This window comes from Phacochoerus africanus, chromosome 4 (assembly GCF_016906955.1).
Source record: "Phacochoerus africanus isolate WHEZ1 chromosome 4, ROS_Pafr_v1, whole genome shotgun sequence".
Taxonomy (NCBI): Eukaryota; Metazoa; Chordata; class Mammalia; order Artiodactyla; family Suidae; genus Phacochoerus; species Phacochoerus africanus.
In genome coordinates, this window is record NC_062547.1 from 50,884,694 (window position 1) to 50,899,332 (window position 14,639).

The 14,639-nt window shown below is 35.2% G+C and overlaps 1 protein-coding gene across 2 annotated transcripts in view; it reads left to right on the forward strand.

Moving 5' to 3' along the window:
* The window catches only part of SBF2 (SET binding factor 2), a 456,096-nt gene that overhangs the window by 228,358 nt on the left and 213,099 nt on the right, over window positions 1–14,639 (forward strand). For both annotated transcript variants that reach the window (XM_047776309.1, XM_047776310.1), the window contains exons 4-6: window positions 4,972–5,094; window positions 6,873–6,983; window positions 9,034–9,139. In XM_047776309.1, the coding sequence (XP_047632265.1) occupies window positions 4,972–5,094; window positions 6,873–6,983; window positions 9,034–9,139 (340 nt within the window). The remainder of the gene's footprint in view (window positions 1–4,971; window positions 5,095–6,872; window positions 6,984–9,033; window positions 9,140–14,639) is intronic.

The window sequence follows — 14,639 nt, forward strand, 5'->3', positions numbered from 1 at the left end:
GACCATTTTGCTAAGAAGTATCTGTTAGCTTCCTGCAGAAAACACTTTGGAAAATGATGCCTTGTAAACATATATGTATTTAATATATTAAAACGTTTTAATATATATATTAAAAACTTATGGACTGTGTGCCACTTAAAAATAGGAAGATTTTTGGGTGAATATATGGTAGCCCTACAGAAAATCTGTCCTACTTTTGGAGTAATATAGCATCCAGAAGGTACTGAAGGAGAAAATATCATGATATTCTCTTCGCTAGAGGTAAGTAGATTCTGAATTGAAGACTAGTGGCCTGATTTGTCTGAAGCCTTGTCCTAAAATGTGTATTTCTCATGTAGTCATTATTTTCTGGACCAGTGCAAGGACAAACTAGGTTTTTTCATGTGGAGATGTCAACATTATGAAGGGATTATTTGGCGAGAAATAAAGAAGTTTTCAAGGGGAGTTGTGGACCTTACAGAATTTTGCAATTACCTAGACTCATTTATTTCCAATTTTGGAAAATTTTAAAGTCCTTAAATTGCTTAGCTGAGGCAACTTTATATAATGATGCACTGTAATGAATTACTGAAAGGAAATGTAGAACGGGGAATTTTTTGCTTGCGTAATGTCTTTCTTCCTCCTTTTTTTTTTTTTTTTTTTTGCTTTTTATTAGGGCCACACCCTCAGCATATGGAGGTTCCCAGGCAAGGGGTCAAGTCGGAGCCATAGCTGCTGGCCTATGCCACAGCCACAGCAATGCCAGATCTGAGCCATGTCTGCGACCTACACCACAGCACACGGCAATGCTGGATCCGTAACCCAGTGAGCGAGGCCAAGGATCGAACCCACAACCTCATGGTACCTAGTCGAATTCATTTCCACTGCACCACGATGGGAACTCCTCTTCCTCCTTTTTTAAACTAACTGTTTAAAGAAATTTCATAGGGAGAGTTCTAGTATGAAATACTTTTGGTGAAAATGAACTTAGCATGGACAATATTGGTTGCAGCTAGTTTCAAGATGGAAGTGACAGGAATTAAACATAAGGAATGCAACAAAGAAGAGGCTGTAGTGTTCAACCTGACTAATAGGACAAGCTTCTTATGCCTATCTATCATATGGAATTATTCCATAAAATCAGTACTCTAATAATGATTTTTAGCATTTTTGTCTCAGGATATGTTTAAAGGGTAATAATACTTGGGGCAGATTGCTATGGTGGCTACTTTTGTATCATATTATTGAAGCATAGAGACTAAGAGAGTGACATAGAATGTAAACTACATAGAAGCTGGGAATTACACTAGCAGATGTAATGGGTCATTATAATAGGTAGAAAAAATAACAGTAAATGGGCAATTTGCAGCACATGCTTTTGATACATGTATGAGATAAGATGACCTTGCAGGTCAATGTGAAGCAATTCATAAACAGTTTTTAAGGTAAATTTGTATCTCTAATGGAACCTACTAAAACCAAGGAATAATCTTAGTTTAGAAGAAGGCTTGTAAATGCTGTTCAAGGAGATAAAATATGTGAAAATGTTTTATACTATAAAATATTAAATTTCAAATCATTATGTATTACATTTATGGCCTGTGTTTTTAATTTCCTGCTTATTTTTAAGTTTCTCACATCATTTCAGTATGTGAAAATTTGTCATTATAAAACATAAACAAGGAGTTCCCATCGTGGCTCAGTGGTTAACGAACCTGAGTAGGAACCATGAGGTTGCGGGTTCGATCCCTGCCCTTGCTCAGTGGCTTAAGGATCCAGCATTGCCGTGAGCTGTGGTGTAGGTTGCAGACGCAGCTTGGATCCCGCATTGATGTGGCTCTGGCCTAGACCGGCAGCTACAGCTCTGATTAGACCCCTAGCCTGGGAACCTCCATGTGCCCCGGGAGCGGCCCAAGAAATGGCAAAAAGGCAAAAAAGAAAACCAAAAAACAAAAAACATAAACAAATAAAGCTAATATCACTATATAGTTATTCCACAAAAGGTATTCTAGCATCCATAAAGAAGAAATATTCCCTTACATGATAAAATACTTACAGAAAAATTTAATCCAAACTACCACAGTACCATCTCCTCAAAAAAACCTTATTTTAAACAAGTTTTTTTTTTTTTAATTGTCTTAGAAAGAAGGAATATGAATTTTCTCTCAACTTGGGACATTGTATTATAGGAGAGCCACTGGAATGTGGGATGGAAATCCTGTGAAATTGGATTGTGATGATCATTATACAACTACAGATGTGATAAATTCATTGAGTAATAAAAAGAAAAAGGAATAATAGCATCTTATGATTTGTAGCACAGTTACAAAGAAAAGGTCAAAATCTGTAAGTGATGGAAAGAAAAATGCAATCGTTTTTATTTAATATCAACATTATATTGGGCCTTTTTTTCTTTCTTGTTAATAATTGTTCCAGTTAATGAGTGTTTAATTAAAGGATAGCTTTGAGAAATGACCAACGCATTCTATTTTATGTTTTGGTCAAAGCAGGTTAATGGTTATTTATATGAAATGATTATGTACTTACCCAAGCTGGCTTTTAATGGTACTCTAGGGCAATATCACAATCTCATAAAAATGTGGATAGCTTTATCTCTTTCAGGAATTTCAGTCATTCTTTTGTCCTGTAAGAAAAAAAAATTGTTAGTAATCCATAAAGAAAATGATTCATTAAGTGCAGAAATCTTTGGTAAATTCATATTCATCACATTTTTATTATTTCTAAGAATTCCAGGAACCACCCAACCTAGTTTTAGCTTTTGCTTTGTAGCAAATGAAAATCTTTCAAGAGCATATGAATCTTATCACATATAAAAAGTAAACAGATAGTTCCCTTTGGATATGTGCATTCCGTAGACATCTAATACTCAGTTATATCTTACTGTGTAGAAACTCTATAGAGGCTCCAAAGGAGATAGAAAATACACTTGGCCTCCATGTATGGAGGAGAAACTCCCCTTGGTAAAATACTCAGAAAATTATTCTGAGAAAATTTGTTCCTGCATGAATGCTGTGAACAAAGATTAATTATCAACTATGTGCTCAGCTTTTGTTTTAGAAACTGGGAAATCATCAGTGAACAAAACAGAAATCCTGATCGTAATGGAGCACATTCTAGTAGAGGAGAAAAACAATCTAAAAAGCAGGATAAGTGAAGTGAATAATATGTTGGTTGGTAACAAGCGCCATGGAGAAATATAAAATGTGGAAGAGGGGTATAGGGAGTGTTAGGGCGTTACAATTTCAAGTAGGATGCCAGCAAAGGTTTAAAAGAGATGTTGCTTGAATGAAGACCTAACAGATGAGGGGATTCTATGTTGTATCTATTCCAGGCAAAAGAATAACAAACATGTACTTAAGACCCTTACCTGGGAGCATGCCCAGCATGTTTAGAGGAGCAGCAAGAAAGCAAGGTGGGGCTAAAGAGGAATCGAGTGGACTAAAGCAGACTGTTAAAATAATCCAGACAAGTGATAATAGTGGTTCACAGTACTTGCGGTAGCAGTGGAGGTGTTGAGAAGTCAGGATTGGTGTCACTTTGGATGCACGTTATGACAGAGAAAGGAATCAGAATTTTTTATTCTTATTTTTTATTTTATTGAAGTGTAATTGATTTATAATGTGTTACTTTCTGCTGTACAGCAAAGTGATTCAGATGTACATATACATTCTTTTTCATATTCTTTTCCATTATGGTTTATCACAATCAGGAGTTTTGATTTGCTAAGTGGAACGGTAGAATTTCCATTAACTGAGATAGGGAATACTGCAGGAGGAGCCTAGTTTGGGGAGAAAGATTAGAGCTATGTTTTGGACATGTTTGAGATACCTATTAATCATCTAAGTGGAGAAGTCAAGCAGGCAGTTGAATGTGGCATTTGGGGGAGAGAATTGTTGGGAAAAATAAATATGAGCAAGTATGTGATATGTTGAGGAATTGTGCTAAGAATTAATAGTAGGTGAAAAATCAGTAAAGGAAAGGCTTCAGGAGAAAAGGTAAAGTTTAAGCTGGACCTTTGATTAACAAAAAGGAAAGAGAAGAGGATTCTAGTTAAGGAAAATGTCCTAACATCTTAGAATATCATGTAGAAATAAATCTGAATGCTTTATCACTTTAGGTTTTTTTTTTTCTCTTTTCACTTGAAACTTTTATAGTGAATTGTATAGTATTACAGAACAATAAGCACACAGAAAATGTTTGTTGACTCATAAATGATAGTAATATTTTTCAAAGTTCATTAGCCAGCATTTAATCGCTGAAAACTTATGGTTTTTAAAAACTGTAGATGTTTTTATTATGCTAAAATATGCATGACATAAGCCTTACCTTTTCAGTGATTTTTAATTGTACATTTCAGTGGCACTAGGTACATTACAAAGCTTAGTTTTATGTATAAAATACTCTCTCTTTTCAAAAAATCAACATTGTTACCTCTGAGCAAAAAGAATTTGAGCTGATTGGGCTTTACTTCTAAGAGCATTGAGCACTCTGCAAGATAATCCTAAATGATTATCACTTTTGTTTTCAAAGATTAGGAGAACCCCCCCAAAATCAAAATTAATGCCTTACTGCTAAAACAGATTTTTTTTTTCTTTTCTTGAAAATGGAATTTCCATTTAAGCCACTGTCATTTGTACTTGTTTGGGTCACTATTTAAGAATATGTCTTATTTACCTTTAGTTACTGTACCTCACACAGAAACCAAATACTCAAACCTGCGATACATATCTGGAGCCTAAGGAGTTTTCAGAAATGAACTAAGCATTCCTTGTTTCATAGTTACTTTGCCTACTTGCTTCTTAGATTCTTCTCAAAGTATATTCTTTATTTTTAGTTTGAGTTTTGTAAATCATATTTTATAATTAATTTTGGATTTTACAGATTTCATGAAAGTGTATGAAATGTCTATCTTATGTAAGTTATAAGCCTAGGAAATTGCCTGTCTGTTGATTACACTATCTCTTTCTTTAGGGAACAAAGAAGGACGAGATTGAAGGTGAAGTGGAAGTGTCTGGTTTAATTCAACCCGCAGAAGTGTTTGCTCCCAAAAGCCTGGTGCTGGTATCCAGATTAGATTATCCAGAAATTTTCAGGGTAAAGAACTCGTAGTTGTCATTATTGATTTGTATTATTATATAAATCTGTTTTGAGTGAACCATAGTAACAAGTTCTTTGTATCTTAAATATCTTTAAAGTGATTAGGAATTCATCATTAAAATACAGTTAGTGTGAACAGAAGAAATTATTTCATGTTGGATGAAATAAATACCTGAGTAAATTAACATGAGTATTTAAATGTCTAAGGATGTAGTGTTTATTTTAAAATAAGTTTCATGTTTACTGACTACAACATTTAGGAATCCTGAAAAAATCATTTGATTCCTTGTAGTAGTTTTAAAATGCAGTAGTAATGTAACAACTGTGGGGTTTGGGGTTTTTGTTTTTGTTTTTTGTTTTGCTTTTTAGGGCCGCACTTGTGGCACATGGAAGTTCCCAGGCTAGGGGTCTAATCAGAGCTGTAGCTGCTGGTCTGTGCCACAGCAACACAGGATCCAAGCCGTGTCTGTGACATACATACTCCACAGTTCACGGCAATGCTGGATCCTTAACCCCTTGAGCGAGGCCAGGGATTGAATCCCGAATGTTCATAGATACTAGTCGGGTTCGTTACCGCCAAGCCACAATGGGAACTCCTCTTTTGTTTTGTTTTTTAATGGCCTCACCCTCAGCATATGGAAGTTCTTAGGCTAGGGATTGAATCTAAGCCACAGCAGCTGTGACAACGCCAGATCCTTTAACCCACTGCACTGGGCCTGGGATTGAACCCACACCTCTGCAGCAACCCAAACTGCTGCAGTCAGATTCTTAAGCCATGGTGCCACAGTAGGAACTCCCAACTTTGTGTGTTTTTATTCATCTTCTTCTGAGGAGTCCAGGTTCAAGCGAATAGGATTGATATTTGTGATTTTTAAATAGTTCTGATCATACTACTATCATCATAGCTTTAAAATATTGCTTATTTTCAGATATATTATTTTTTTAGATACTTAGAATTTTCAAATGTAGAAAAAATTTAGTTATAAATACGTATAAGCTTTGAAAGAAGAGAGCTTATTTTTCTTATTTCAGTTGCTATCTTTAGTGATAGTAATGCTGACCATTGCCCAAAATCACAGATCTTCTTTGGAAAGTATAAACTATACATTAAAATTTTTTAGGGACATGGGAAGTCAATACATAATTACTGGAGAACTTTTCCTTATTGTTGAGATTATATGTATTCTTAATGTCAGTATTTCAGTGACAATAGGTAACTCCTAACAAATGCTAATTTTTCAGTTACAAGTTTTAATTAGCTGAAATATTCATGATTCCATTTTATCTTGCATTTTACCACCTACCTCCTTCTGAGCTTAAGTGTTAGTCATATCTTGTGTCTCTTTTGCTATTCTTTGTAATAATTCACGTTAAATTAAATTTTTATGTAGAATTAATGTTCTGAAATAAGAAAATAAGATAAAGTTTCTAAATTTTTATCTTGAAATTTCAAGTTTTGCAAAGTAAGTTGAGATAGAAACAGTTTTAAGGCCTACAGATTTGCTAAAGTGGTTATCTGAATACAAACACCTGTTTTACAAATTAGGATTTCTGCCTTTTATAAACTCATCTCAAAAGCTCATTTAAAGCTTCTGGTTCTGGAGGAAAATTTAATAAACTTAATAACATTTGCTACGTAAATCTTACTTTGTGGTCACTGTTGAATATACTTTACTAGGTTCAAAGAGAAATGTTCCTGGGAGCACATGTCACAAGAATTTATTTTTAGTGCTCATTTTTTCCATGAAATAACTACATGCATCTTCTCTATGCAGGCTTGCCTGGGTTTGATCTACACTGTATATGTGGACAGTTTGAATGTCTCCTTAGAAAGTCTCATTGCAAACCTCTGTGCTTGCCTTGTCCCAGCGGCTGGAGGGTCTCAGGTAAATAGAATTAAAGGGGATGTGAAGAGAGCCTGCTTCTCTTCTCTTCTCCTCCACTTAAATTAATGTATAAAGAAAAAGAAAGAATTTTTCAAATATTTTCATTTTAAAGAGGATCTTAGTTTAGTTAAGTACTGTCCCTATGGTCTGCCTTCTAGAGACACAAGATTCCATTCTTTTCTTAGGTCATGGGGTTAATTTTAACACAGGGTTCACCTTTCACATAGCGTAATTAGAAGTCACATTTTCTGTAACTTGAACTCTAGCTGACATTTTCTTGGAAATACACTTAAAGTTGAACTTTAAAATGTCTTCTTTCTACCTTTCTTATTCCTCTGTATGATTATGCCTCACTTTATTCAGTTTTTTTATTGATAAAAATTAGGAGTTAACACAAAAAATCTACAGCATAATTATCTGTAACATTGCAACTACTTCTGGATAGATTAATTCGTTTCTTCATTTTGTTGGATACCAGCAGTTATACATGGTCCTAAACCATTTTGTGTGTTGTAGTCATCTTCACTAGAATAGCTTGTATTTAAGCTTTGAAAGAAGAGGGCTCAGTTTTCTACCTTTAGTAATAATAATGTTTCCCATTGTCCAAGATCACAGATCTTCTTTGGAAAGTGTAACTTAAACCTTAAAATTTCCAAAGGATTTTGTTGTAGATTGAGCCCATGAAGACATTAAACTCTTACTGAAATAAAACTTTCTCAGAGTGGTTTGTTTTTCATCTTTTGCATGTCTTTAAATTCTTATATTTGTCTCTGAAATATTTATATTTGCCTAGAAAAATAAGAACCTCAGCTGCTATGATGTAATGTTATGAACTTTTTTTTTTTTGGCCATGTCTGTGGCATGTGGAAGTTCCCAGGCCATGGATCAAACCCATGCCATAGCAGCAGTCCAAGCCTCTGCAGTGACAGTGCCAGATTCTTAACCCACTGCACCACAAGGGAACTCCTACTTAAAAAAAAAAAAAAAATCTTAAGTCCTAAAATTGACTAATTGATCACTTATTTTGCTTATTCTTATTTGGTATTGAAGAAAAGGATAGCCCTCTAAAAACTACATTTTTTTATCCTCAGTCTGATAGAGATATTACTTATAGTGAAATTGACATCTTTATTTCTTGCCCTTTGTCTTTTAACTGTCATATACTGTCTTTCTTAGTGTCTTTTGGTTACTTCTTAGGTTCTTTTTTTTCCCTCCTGCACTCTCCTTCATTCTCCTGTTTCTGCTCCAAGAGCAGAATATGAAATGTGGGTTTGGCCACAGTTGGACCTAAACTTTAAAGCAGCTAAGTTGTTTTAGGAGCCTTTATTATGATGGCATTTTTGTTGGCATGATTTTATTTTACTTATTTATTTTTTCATTTTAAGTAGTTTTTATTATGTCGACTAGAAATTTTAAGATTACTTGTGTAGTTCATATTACTATATTTCTTCTATTTTTCCAGTTGTATTGACATTTAACTGGCGTATAAATGTTGGTCTTAACGTACTATTTATTATTTTTTAGTTAAATATTATTATCAGTGATTTATATTTCATCATTATTAAATTTTCACCTTTCAACTATTGAATTTTTTCTTTTCTCCTTTTTTGGGCCGTGCCTGTGGCATATGGAAATTCCTGGGCTAGGGGTGGAATTGGAATTGCAGCTGCTGGCCTACACCACAACCACAGCAACACAGGATCCGAGCCGTGTCTGTGACCTACACCACAGCTCACAGTAACACTGGATCCTTAACCCACTGAGCAAGGCCAGGGGTCGAACCCACATCATCATGGATACTAGTTAGATTCGTTTCTGCTGATCCACAAGGGGAACTCCCTGAGTTTTCTTATACCATGTTCACTTGAGCACAGAGTAGCTTGAGTGTTTTCGGCTGCATTATTGTCCTTTGCATCTAGTAACTGGATCGATCTTATATGGTTATCATCTGCTCTAAATTTGAATTTCAAAGAAATTTTTTTATCTTCAGAAAATATCTGAGAAGAAATTAATTGCATGGGTGTGTGTGTGTTTTTCCTCCATTCTGCAGAAACTGTTTTCCTTGGGTGCAGGAGATAGACAGCTGATCCAGACTCCCCTGCATGATAGTCTTCCTGTCACAGGCACTAGTGTGGCTCTGCTGTTCCAGCAGTTAGGTATGTCTTGTTCTCCCATTTTCAGTGTTCTTATAGAAGCCTCTGAAAGAAAGATTTATTTTAAGCTCACATCATCTGACATGAATCAGGAAAATAAAAAGCAAACCATTAAATACCTGAATATAAAAGATAAAATTTTATGGGTTCTAATCTTAACTAGTGTACTGCTGGGCAGCCAAAAAAGGGGGAACAAATGAGTATGTCTCAGACCAGGGCTGCTAGAGATTCCTGCTTAACTTTACCTGAGTGTGAGCATCCCGGTCTCTTTGATTCAGTCTTTGTCATAGTCATCTGTATTTTTGATTTTATTTCTATTGCCTTGGGAGACTGGACTTATCTTTTTAAAGGTATTCTAAACAAATTATCAGAATAGAACATCATTTTACAACCTTCAGTGAATGAAGACCTTAGCATCAAAAACTGTTATCATAGGAAGAAAAACTAGCAGATATTATGTGCCTAGCCTTGCCAAACACTACCTACATTTTGGCCAGAGAAATTAATCTAATTCTGATTACAGAAAATACAGCAATGGGGAACACACTGCACCAAGAGACTGTAGTTGTCAAAATCTGAGCTCTTGGAACCTGCTGGTCAAATGTCCCACATTCTTTAACAAATAAATTACAAGGAAAGAAAAGAAATGGAGGAGGAACCTCTAGATTAAAAGAGATTTGAAACACATCCTATTTTTAATAGAGTGAGATTGAACTGTAGTGTCTAGTGATGCACATTTGGGTAATAAAATTGCCTAGAGGAAAAATTAGGAAAATGATTAATAGAATAAAGTCAGGATAATGTTTACTTATGGCAGTGGAGAGGTGGTTGTGTTTGGAAGGGTCTTCTAGGGTTGCTGGCAAAGTTCTCTTTCTTGACTGAGGTGGTGTTTGTAAGATAATTCATTAAACTATACATTTGATTTGTATAGATATTTGTGCTCTATCTTATGATAAAAATATTTAGAAAATTTGTACAGGCATTTAACTCTTCATTTATATACCTTCTCTCTTTTTTTTTTTTGTCTTTTTGCCATTTCTTGGGCCGCTCCCACAGCATATGGAGGTTTCCCAGGCTAGGGGTCTAATCAGAGCTGTAGCCACCAGCCTACACCAGAGGATCCGAGCCGCATCTACAACCTGCACCACAGCTCATGGCAACACCGGATCCTTAACCCACTGAGCAAGGGCAGGGATCGAACCTGCAACCTCATGGTTCCTAGTCAGATTCGTTAACCACTGCGCCACGATGGGAACTCCCAACCTTCTTTTTTTAAGTGCAATGCTTGTCAGTTCTTTTTTGGCACAGTGGGTTAAGGACCCGGGTTTGTCCCTGCAGTGGCTTAGGTTGCTGCTGTGTTGCGGGTTCGATCTATGTCTCTAGAACTTCCACATACCGCATGGCCAAAAAGTGAACAAAAAAGGACAGTGCTTGAACAAATTAGAGCTTTTATTCTCAGATAGCAAAAGTCTAGAGTTGGCAGTACAGGACTGATATACTGATTCCCAGATGTCTTCAGAGGTAGTATCTAACTCCTACTCAGTGCCTTTTCCTTTTTTATTAATAGAGAGTTTTCCCCTTACCGAACAGAGAGCTTCAAAAACTGCCTTGTCTTTTATTCTTTTTATCCTCTATATTTGGCATAGTGCCTTGGGCACAGAAGGCATCAATGTTTGTTGAATAAATTAATACAGTAGCCATGAAGAAAATCGTAATCATACTTCCTAGGAAAGTTATGCTTGAAGCATGCCAGAACACATGATAATTAGCCATTTGAATATCAGATTTCATTATTTTACTCTCTAGAACTTTGAGCTTAATTATCTTTTGCTTACATACTCAAAATTTACTTTTTCAGGGGAAGAATAAGGAAAAGATAAGAAAGGAGAGGAGAAAGAAAGATGCCTCTAAAACAGCATTGTATGCAGAGTTATAGTTCCCAGAGCATGTGGTGCTGATAATTCTGTCTAAAGGCATGCTCTTATCACCCGTCGTTTTGGTTGGACTGTTGTTGAAGGCCAACATTAGACTGTTATCAGAGTTCATTACCTGGGTTGAGGATGGGCTAGTGGTGGTGGATTTTACAAAGCATAGACAGGAAACAGATTAGGCTATAAGATTCTTTTGTAGCCTTGACTTGTTTTCTTGTGAAAGGTCTAAATGTAGTGATAGCATTTCCTTGGTTCTTCTCTCCAGGGATTGTTAGGATAATGAATTTGTTTTGCGCAGTTTCAGAGGTCTCTGTGTTTGCCTGAACTATGTGGATTGTCTGCCATCACTTACCTCATCCCTTATAATTTTCTATTAACCACCTTCATCTCCAACTTAACATCTGTTTTATTTGTTTGTATCTTCTCGTAGTCTGTGCGAATTGTTTTTGTTTACCTGAACATTTGTGTATAAGTATAGATAACTATAATTTTTTATGTTAGTAAGATTGTATTCACAGGAACTGGTTTTTACAACCCCTCTGATTTTAATCTAGTCAATAGCTGCTTAATTCAGGTACCCCTCCTTGACCCAAATAATTTTATGAAATTCTCATGGCATCTTTTGTCATACATGTTCACCTATAATTTGGTTTATAACTGCAAACACACTAGGGTTTTGGTTTTTTTTTTTTTTTTTGTCTTTTTGCCATTTTCTTGGGCCGCTCTCGTGGCATATGGAGGTTCCCAGGCTAGGGGTCGAATCGGAGCTCTAGCTGCTGGCCTACACCACAGCCACGGCAACGCAGGATCCGAGCCGCGTCTGCGACGTATACCACAGCTCATGGCAATGCCGGATCGTTAACCCACTGAGCAAGGCCACGGATTGAACCCGCAACCTTATGGTTCCTAGTCGGATTCATTAACCACTGCCATGCGGGAACTCCCACACTAGGGTTTTTTGTTTGTTTTTTTTGTCTGCACCTGCAGCATATGGAAGTTTCCAGGCTAGGGATAGAATCTGAGCTGTAGCTGTGACCTATGGCACAGCTGCAGCAATGCTAGATCCTTATACCCATTGTGCCACAGAAAGAACTCCCAAACACACTAGTTTTAGAATATTTGTTCTCCAATTTTTATATATGCTATTTATTAGATATTTTTAATAAGGGACTAAAATGATCTTGGGCCTTTCACTGTCATCGTTCTGTTTCCATAGTAAAACGACATTGGTTATATATCATCTGTATTTATTGAGACATTATTGACCTAAAACATATTTTTAAGTTTACAATATGATGATCTGATGGCTTATATATATTGCAGATTGATTACCACAGTAAGATTAGTTAACATCTCCATCCCCTAACATAACAATCACGTGTGTGTGATGTGCTGATATCATTTAACAGCTACTCTTTTCGTAATTTCCAACTGTATAATACAGCGTTGTTAATTATATTCAACATGCCACAATCAGATCCCCAGAATTTATTCATCTTGGAATTTGTACTATTTGACAGTATCATTCAACTTCCCCACTCCTTAGCCCTTGGCAAGCACCATTCTACTCTTATTTCTATGAGTTCAGCTTTTTTAGATTTCATATACAAGTGAGAATGTAGAGTATTTATCTTTCTCTATCTGACTTGTCTCAGCATAGTACCTTCACGATCTATCAATGTTGTCATTAAAGACAGGGTTTACTTTTTTTTATGGTTGGATAATATCTCCATTGTATTGTATGTACATTTTCTTTTTCCATTCATCCATTGCTGGACATTTAGGTTGTTTCCATGTCTTGGCTGTTGTGAATAATGCTATAGTGAATGCGTAAGTATACATATCTCTTTGAGATAGTGATTTCATTTCCTTTACATACATAACCAGAAGTGAGGTTGCTGGATCATATGGTAGTTCTATTTTTAATTTTTTGAGGAGCCTTCATACTGTTTTCCCTAGTGGTTGCTCTAGTTTACATTTCCACCAACAGTGTCAAAGGATTCCCTCTTTCGATAAGACTTATTCTAGCTGTTGTAAAATATTTCATTGTGGTTCTGATTTATAAAAAGTGATTATTAGTAAAGTTGAGCATCTTTTCATGTGCATATTGGCATTTGAGAGTTTTCATTGGAAAAATGTTTATCAAAGTCCCTTGTCCATTTTTTAAATCTTTTTTTCTTTTTGTTACTGAGTTGTTTGAGTTCCTGATTGTTTTAGATGTTACTATCTTATCAGACAGATGGTTTGCATGTATTTTCTCCTATTCTGTAGATTGCCCTTTTCATTTTGCTCATTGTTTCTTTTGCTGTTCAGAAACTTTTTAGTTGATGTAGTCCTACTTGTTTATTTTTTATTTTGCTCCTGGGCTTTGGTGTCATATACCAAAAAAATCATTGCTAAAACTAAGGTCAAGTAGCTTTTCCCCTGTTTACTTACAATAGTTTTATAGTTTTTATTCTTCCATTTACATATTTAATTCATTTCATGTTTTGTGTGTGTGAGTGGTGTGAGATAGATGTCCAGTTTCATTCTTTTGCATATGAATATCCAGTTTTTCCAGTGCCATTTATTGAAGAGACTATCCTTTCCCAATTGAATGTTTTTGGCTTCTTTGTCAAATATTAGTTGATTTTATATATGTGAGTTTCCTTCTATACTTTCAATTCTATACCATTGATCTGTGTGTCTCTTTTTATGCCATTACTATGCTGTTTGGATTATTGTAGCTTTGTAATATAGTTTAAAACCAGAAATCGTGATGCCTCCAGCTCTGTTCTTCTTTCTTAGGACTGTTTTGGCTATCCAGGAACTTTAATGATTCCATATAAATTTTGAGATTGATGTTTATTCTATGTCTCTGGAAAATATCATTAGAATTTTGCTTGCATTGACTCTATGGGAAGTTTGAGGTAATATGGGTATTTTGGCAATGTTAATTCTTTTGGTCTATGAACACAGGATATATTTCCATTTATTTCATTTTCAGTCTCTTTAATAATTGATGAATCTCATAATTTTCAACATACAGATCTTTTACCTCCATGGTTAAATTTTTTCCTAAGTATTTTATTGGTTTTGATGCTATTGTAAATAGGATTCTTTCATTTCTTTTTCAGATAGTTCATCATTAGTATATAGAAATGCAGCTGTTTTTTGTATGTTGATTTTAGTTCTGTCAGCTTTTTGGTAGTGTCTTAAGGATTTTCTGTGTATAACATTATATCATCTTAAAACAGAGACAGTTTTACTTCTTTCATTTAGAATTGGATACATTCTATTTCTTTTCCTTGCCTAATTGGTCTGGGTAGAACTCCAGCACTATGTTGAAAAGAAGGAGACACCTTGCCTTGATCCTGATCTTAGTGGGAAAGCTTTCACACTTCACTGTTAAATAACATGTTAGCTGTGGGCTTGCCAGATATTGCATTTATTATGTTGGAGTTGTTTTTTTTTTTTTTTTTTTCGTACCCAATTTGTTGAGAGTTTTTATCATGAAAGGATGTTAATTATGTCAAATATTTTTTCTGCTTCCATTGAGATTTCCATAGGAATTCTTTTAAATCTTTAATTCT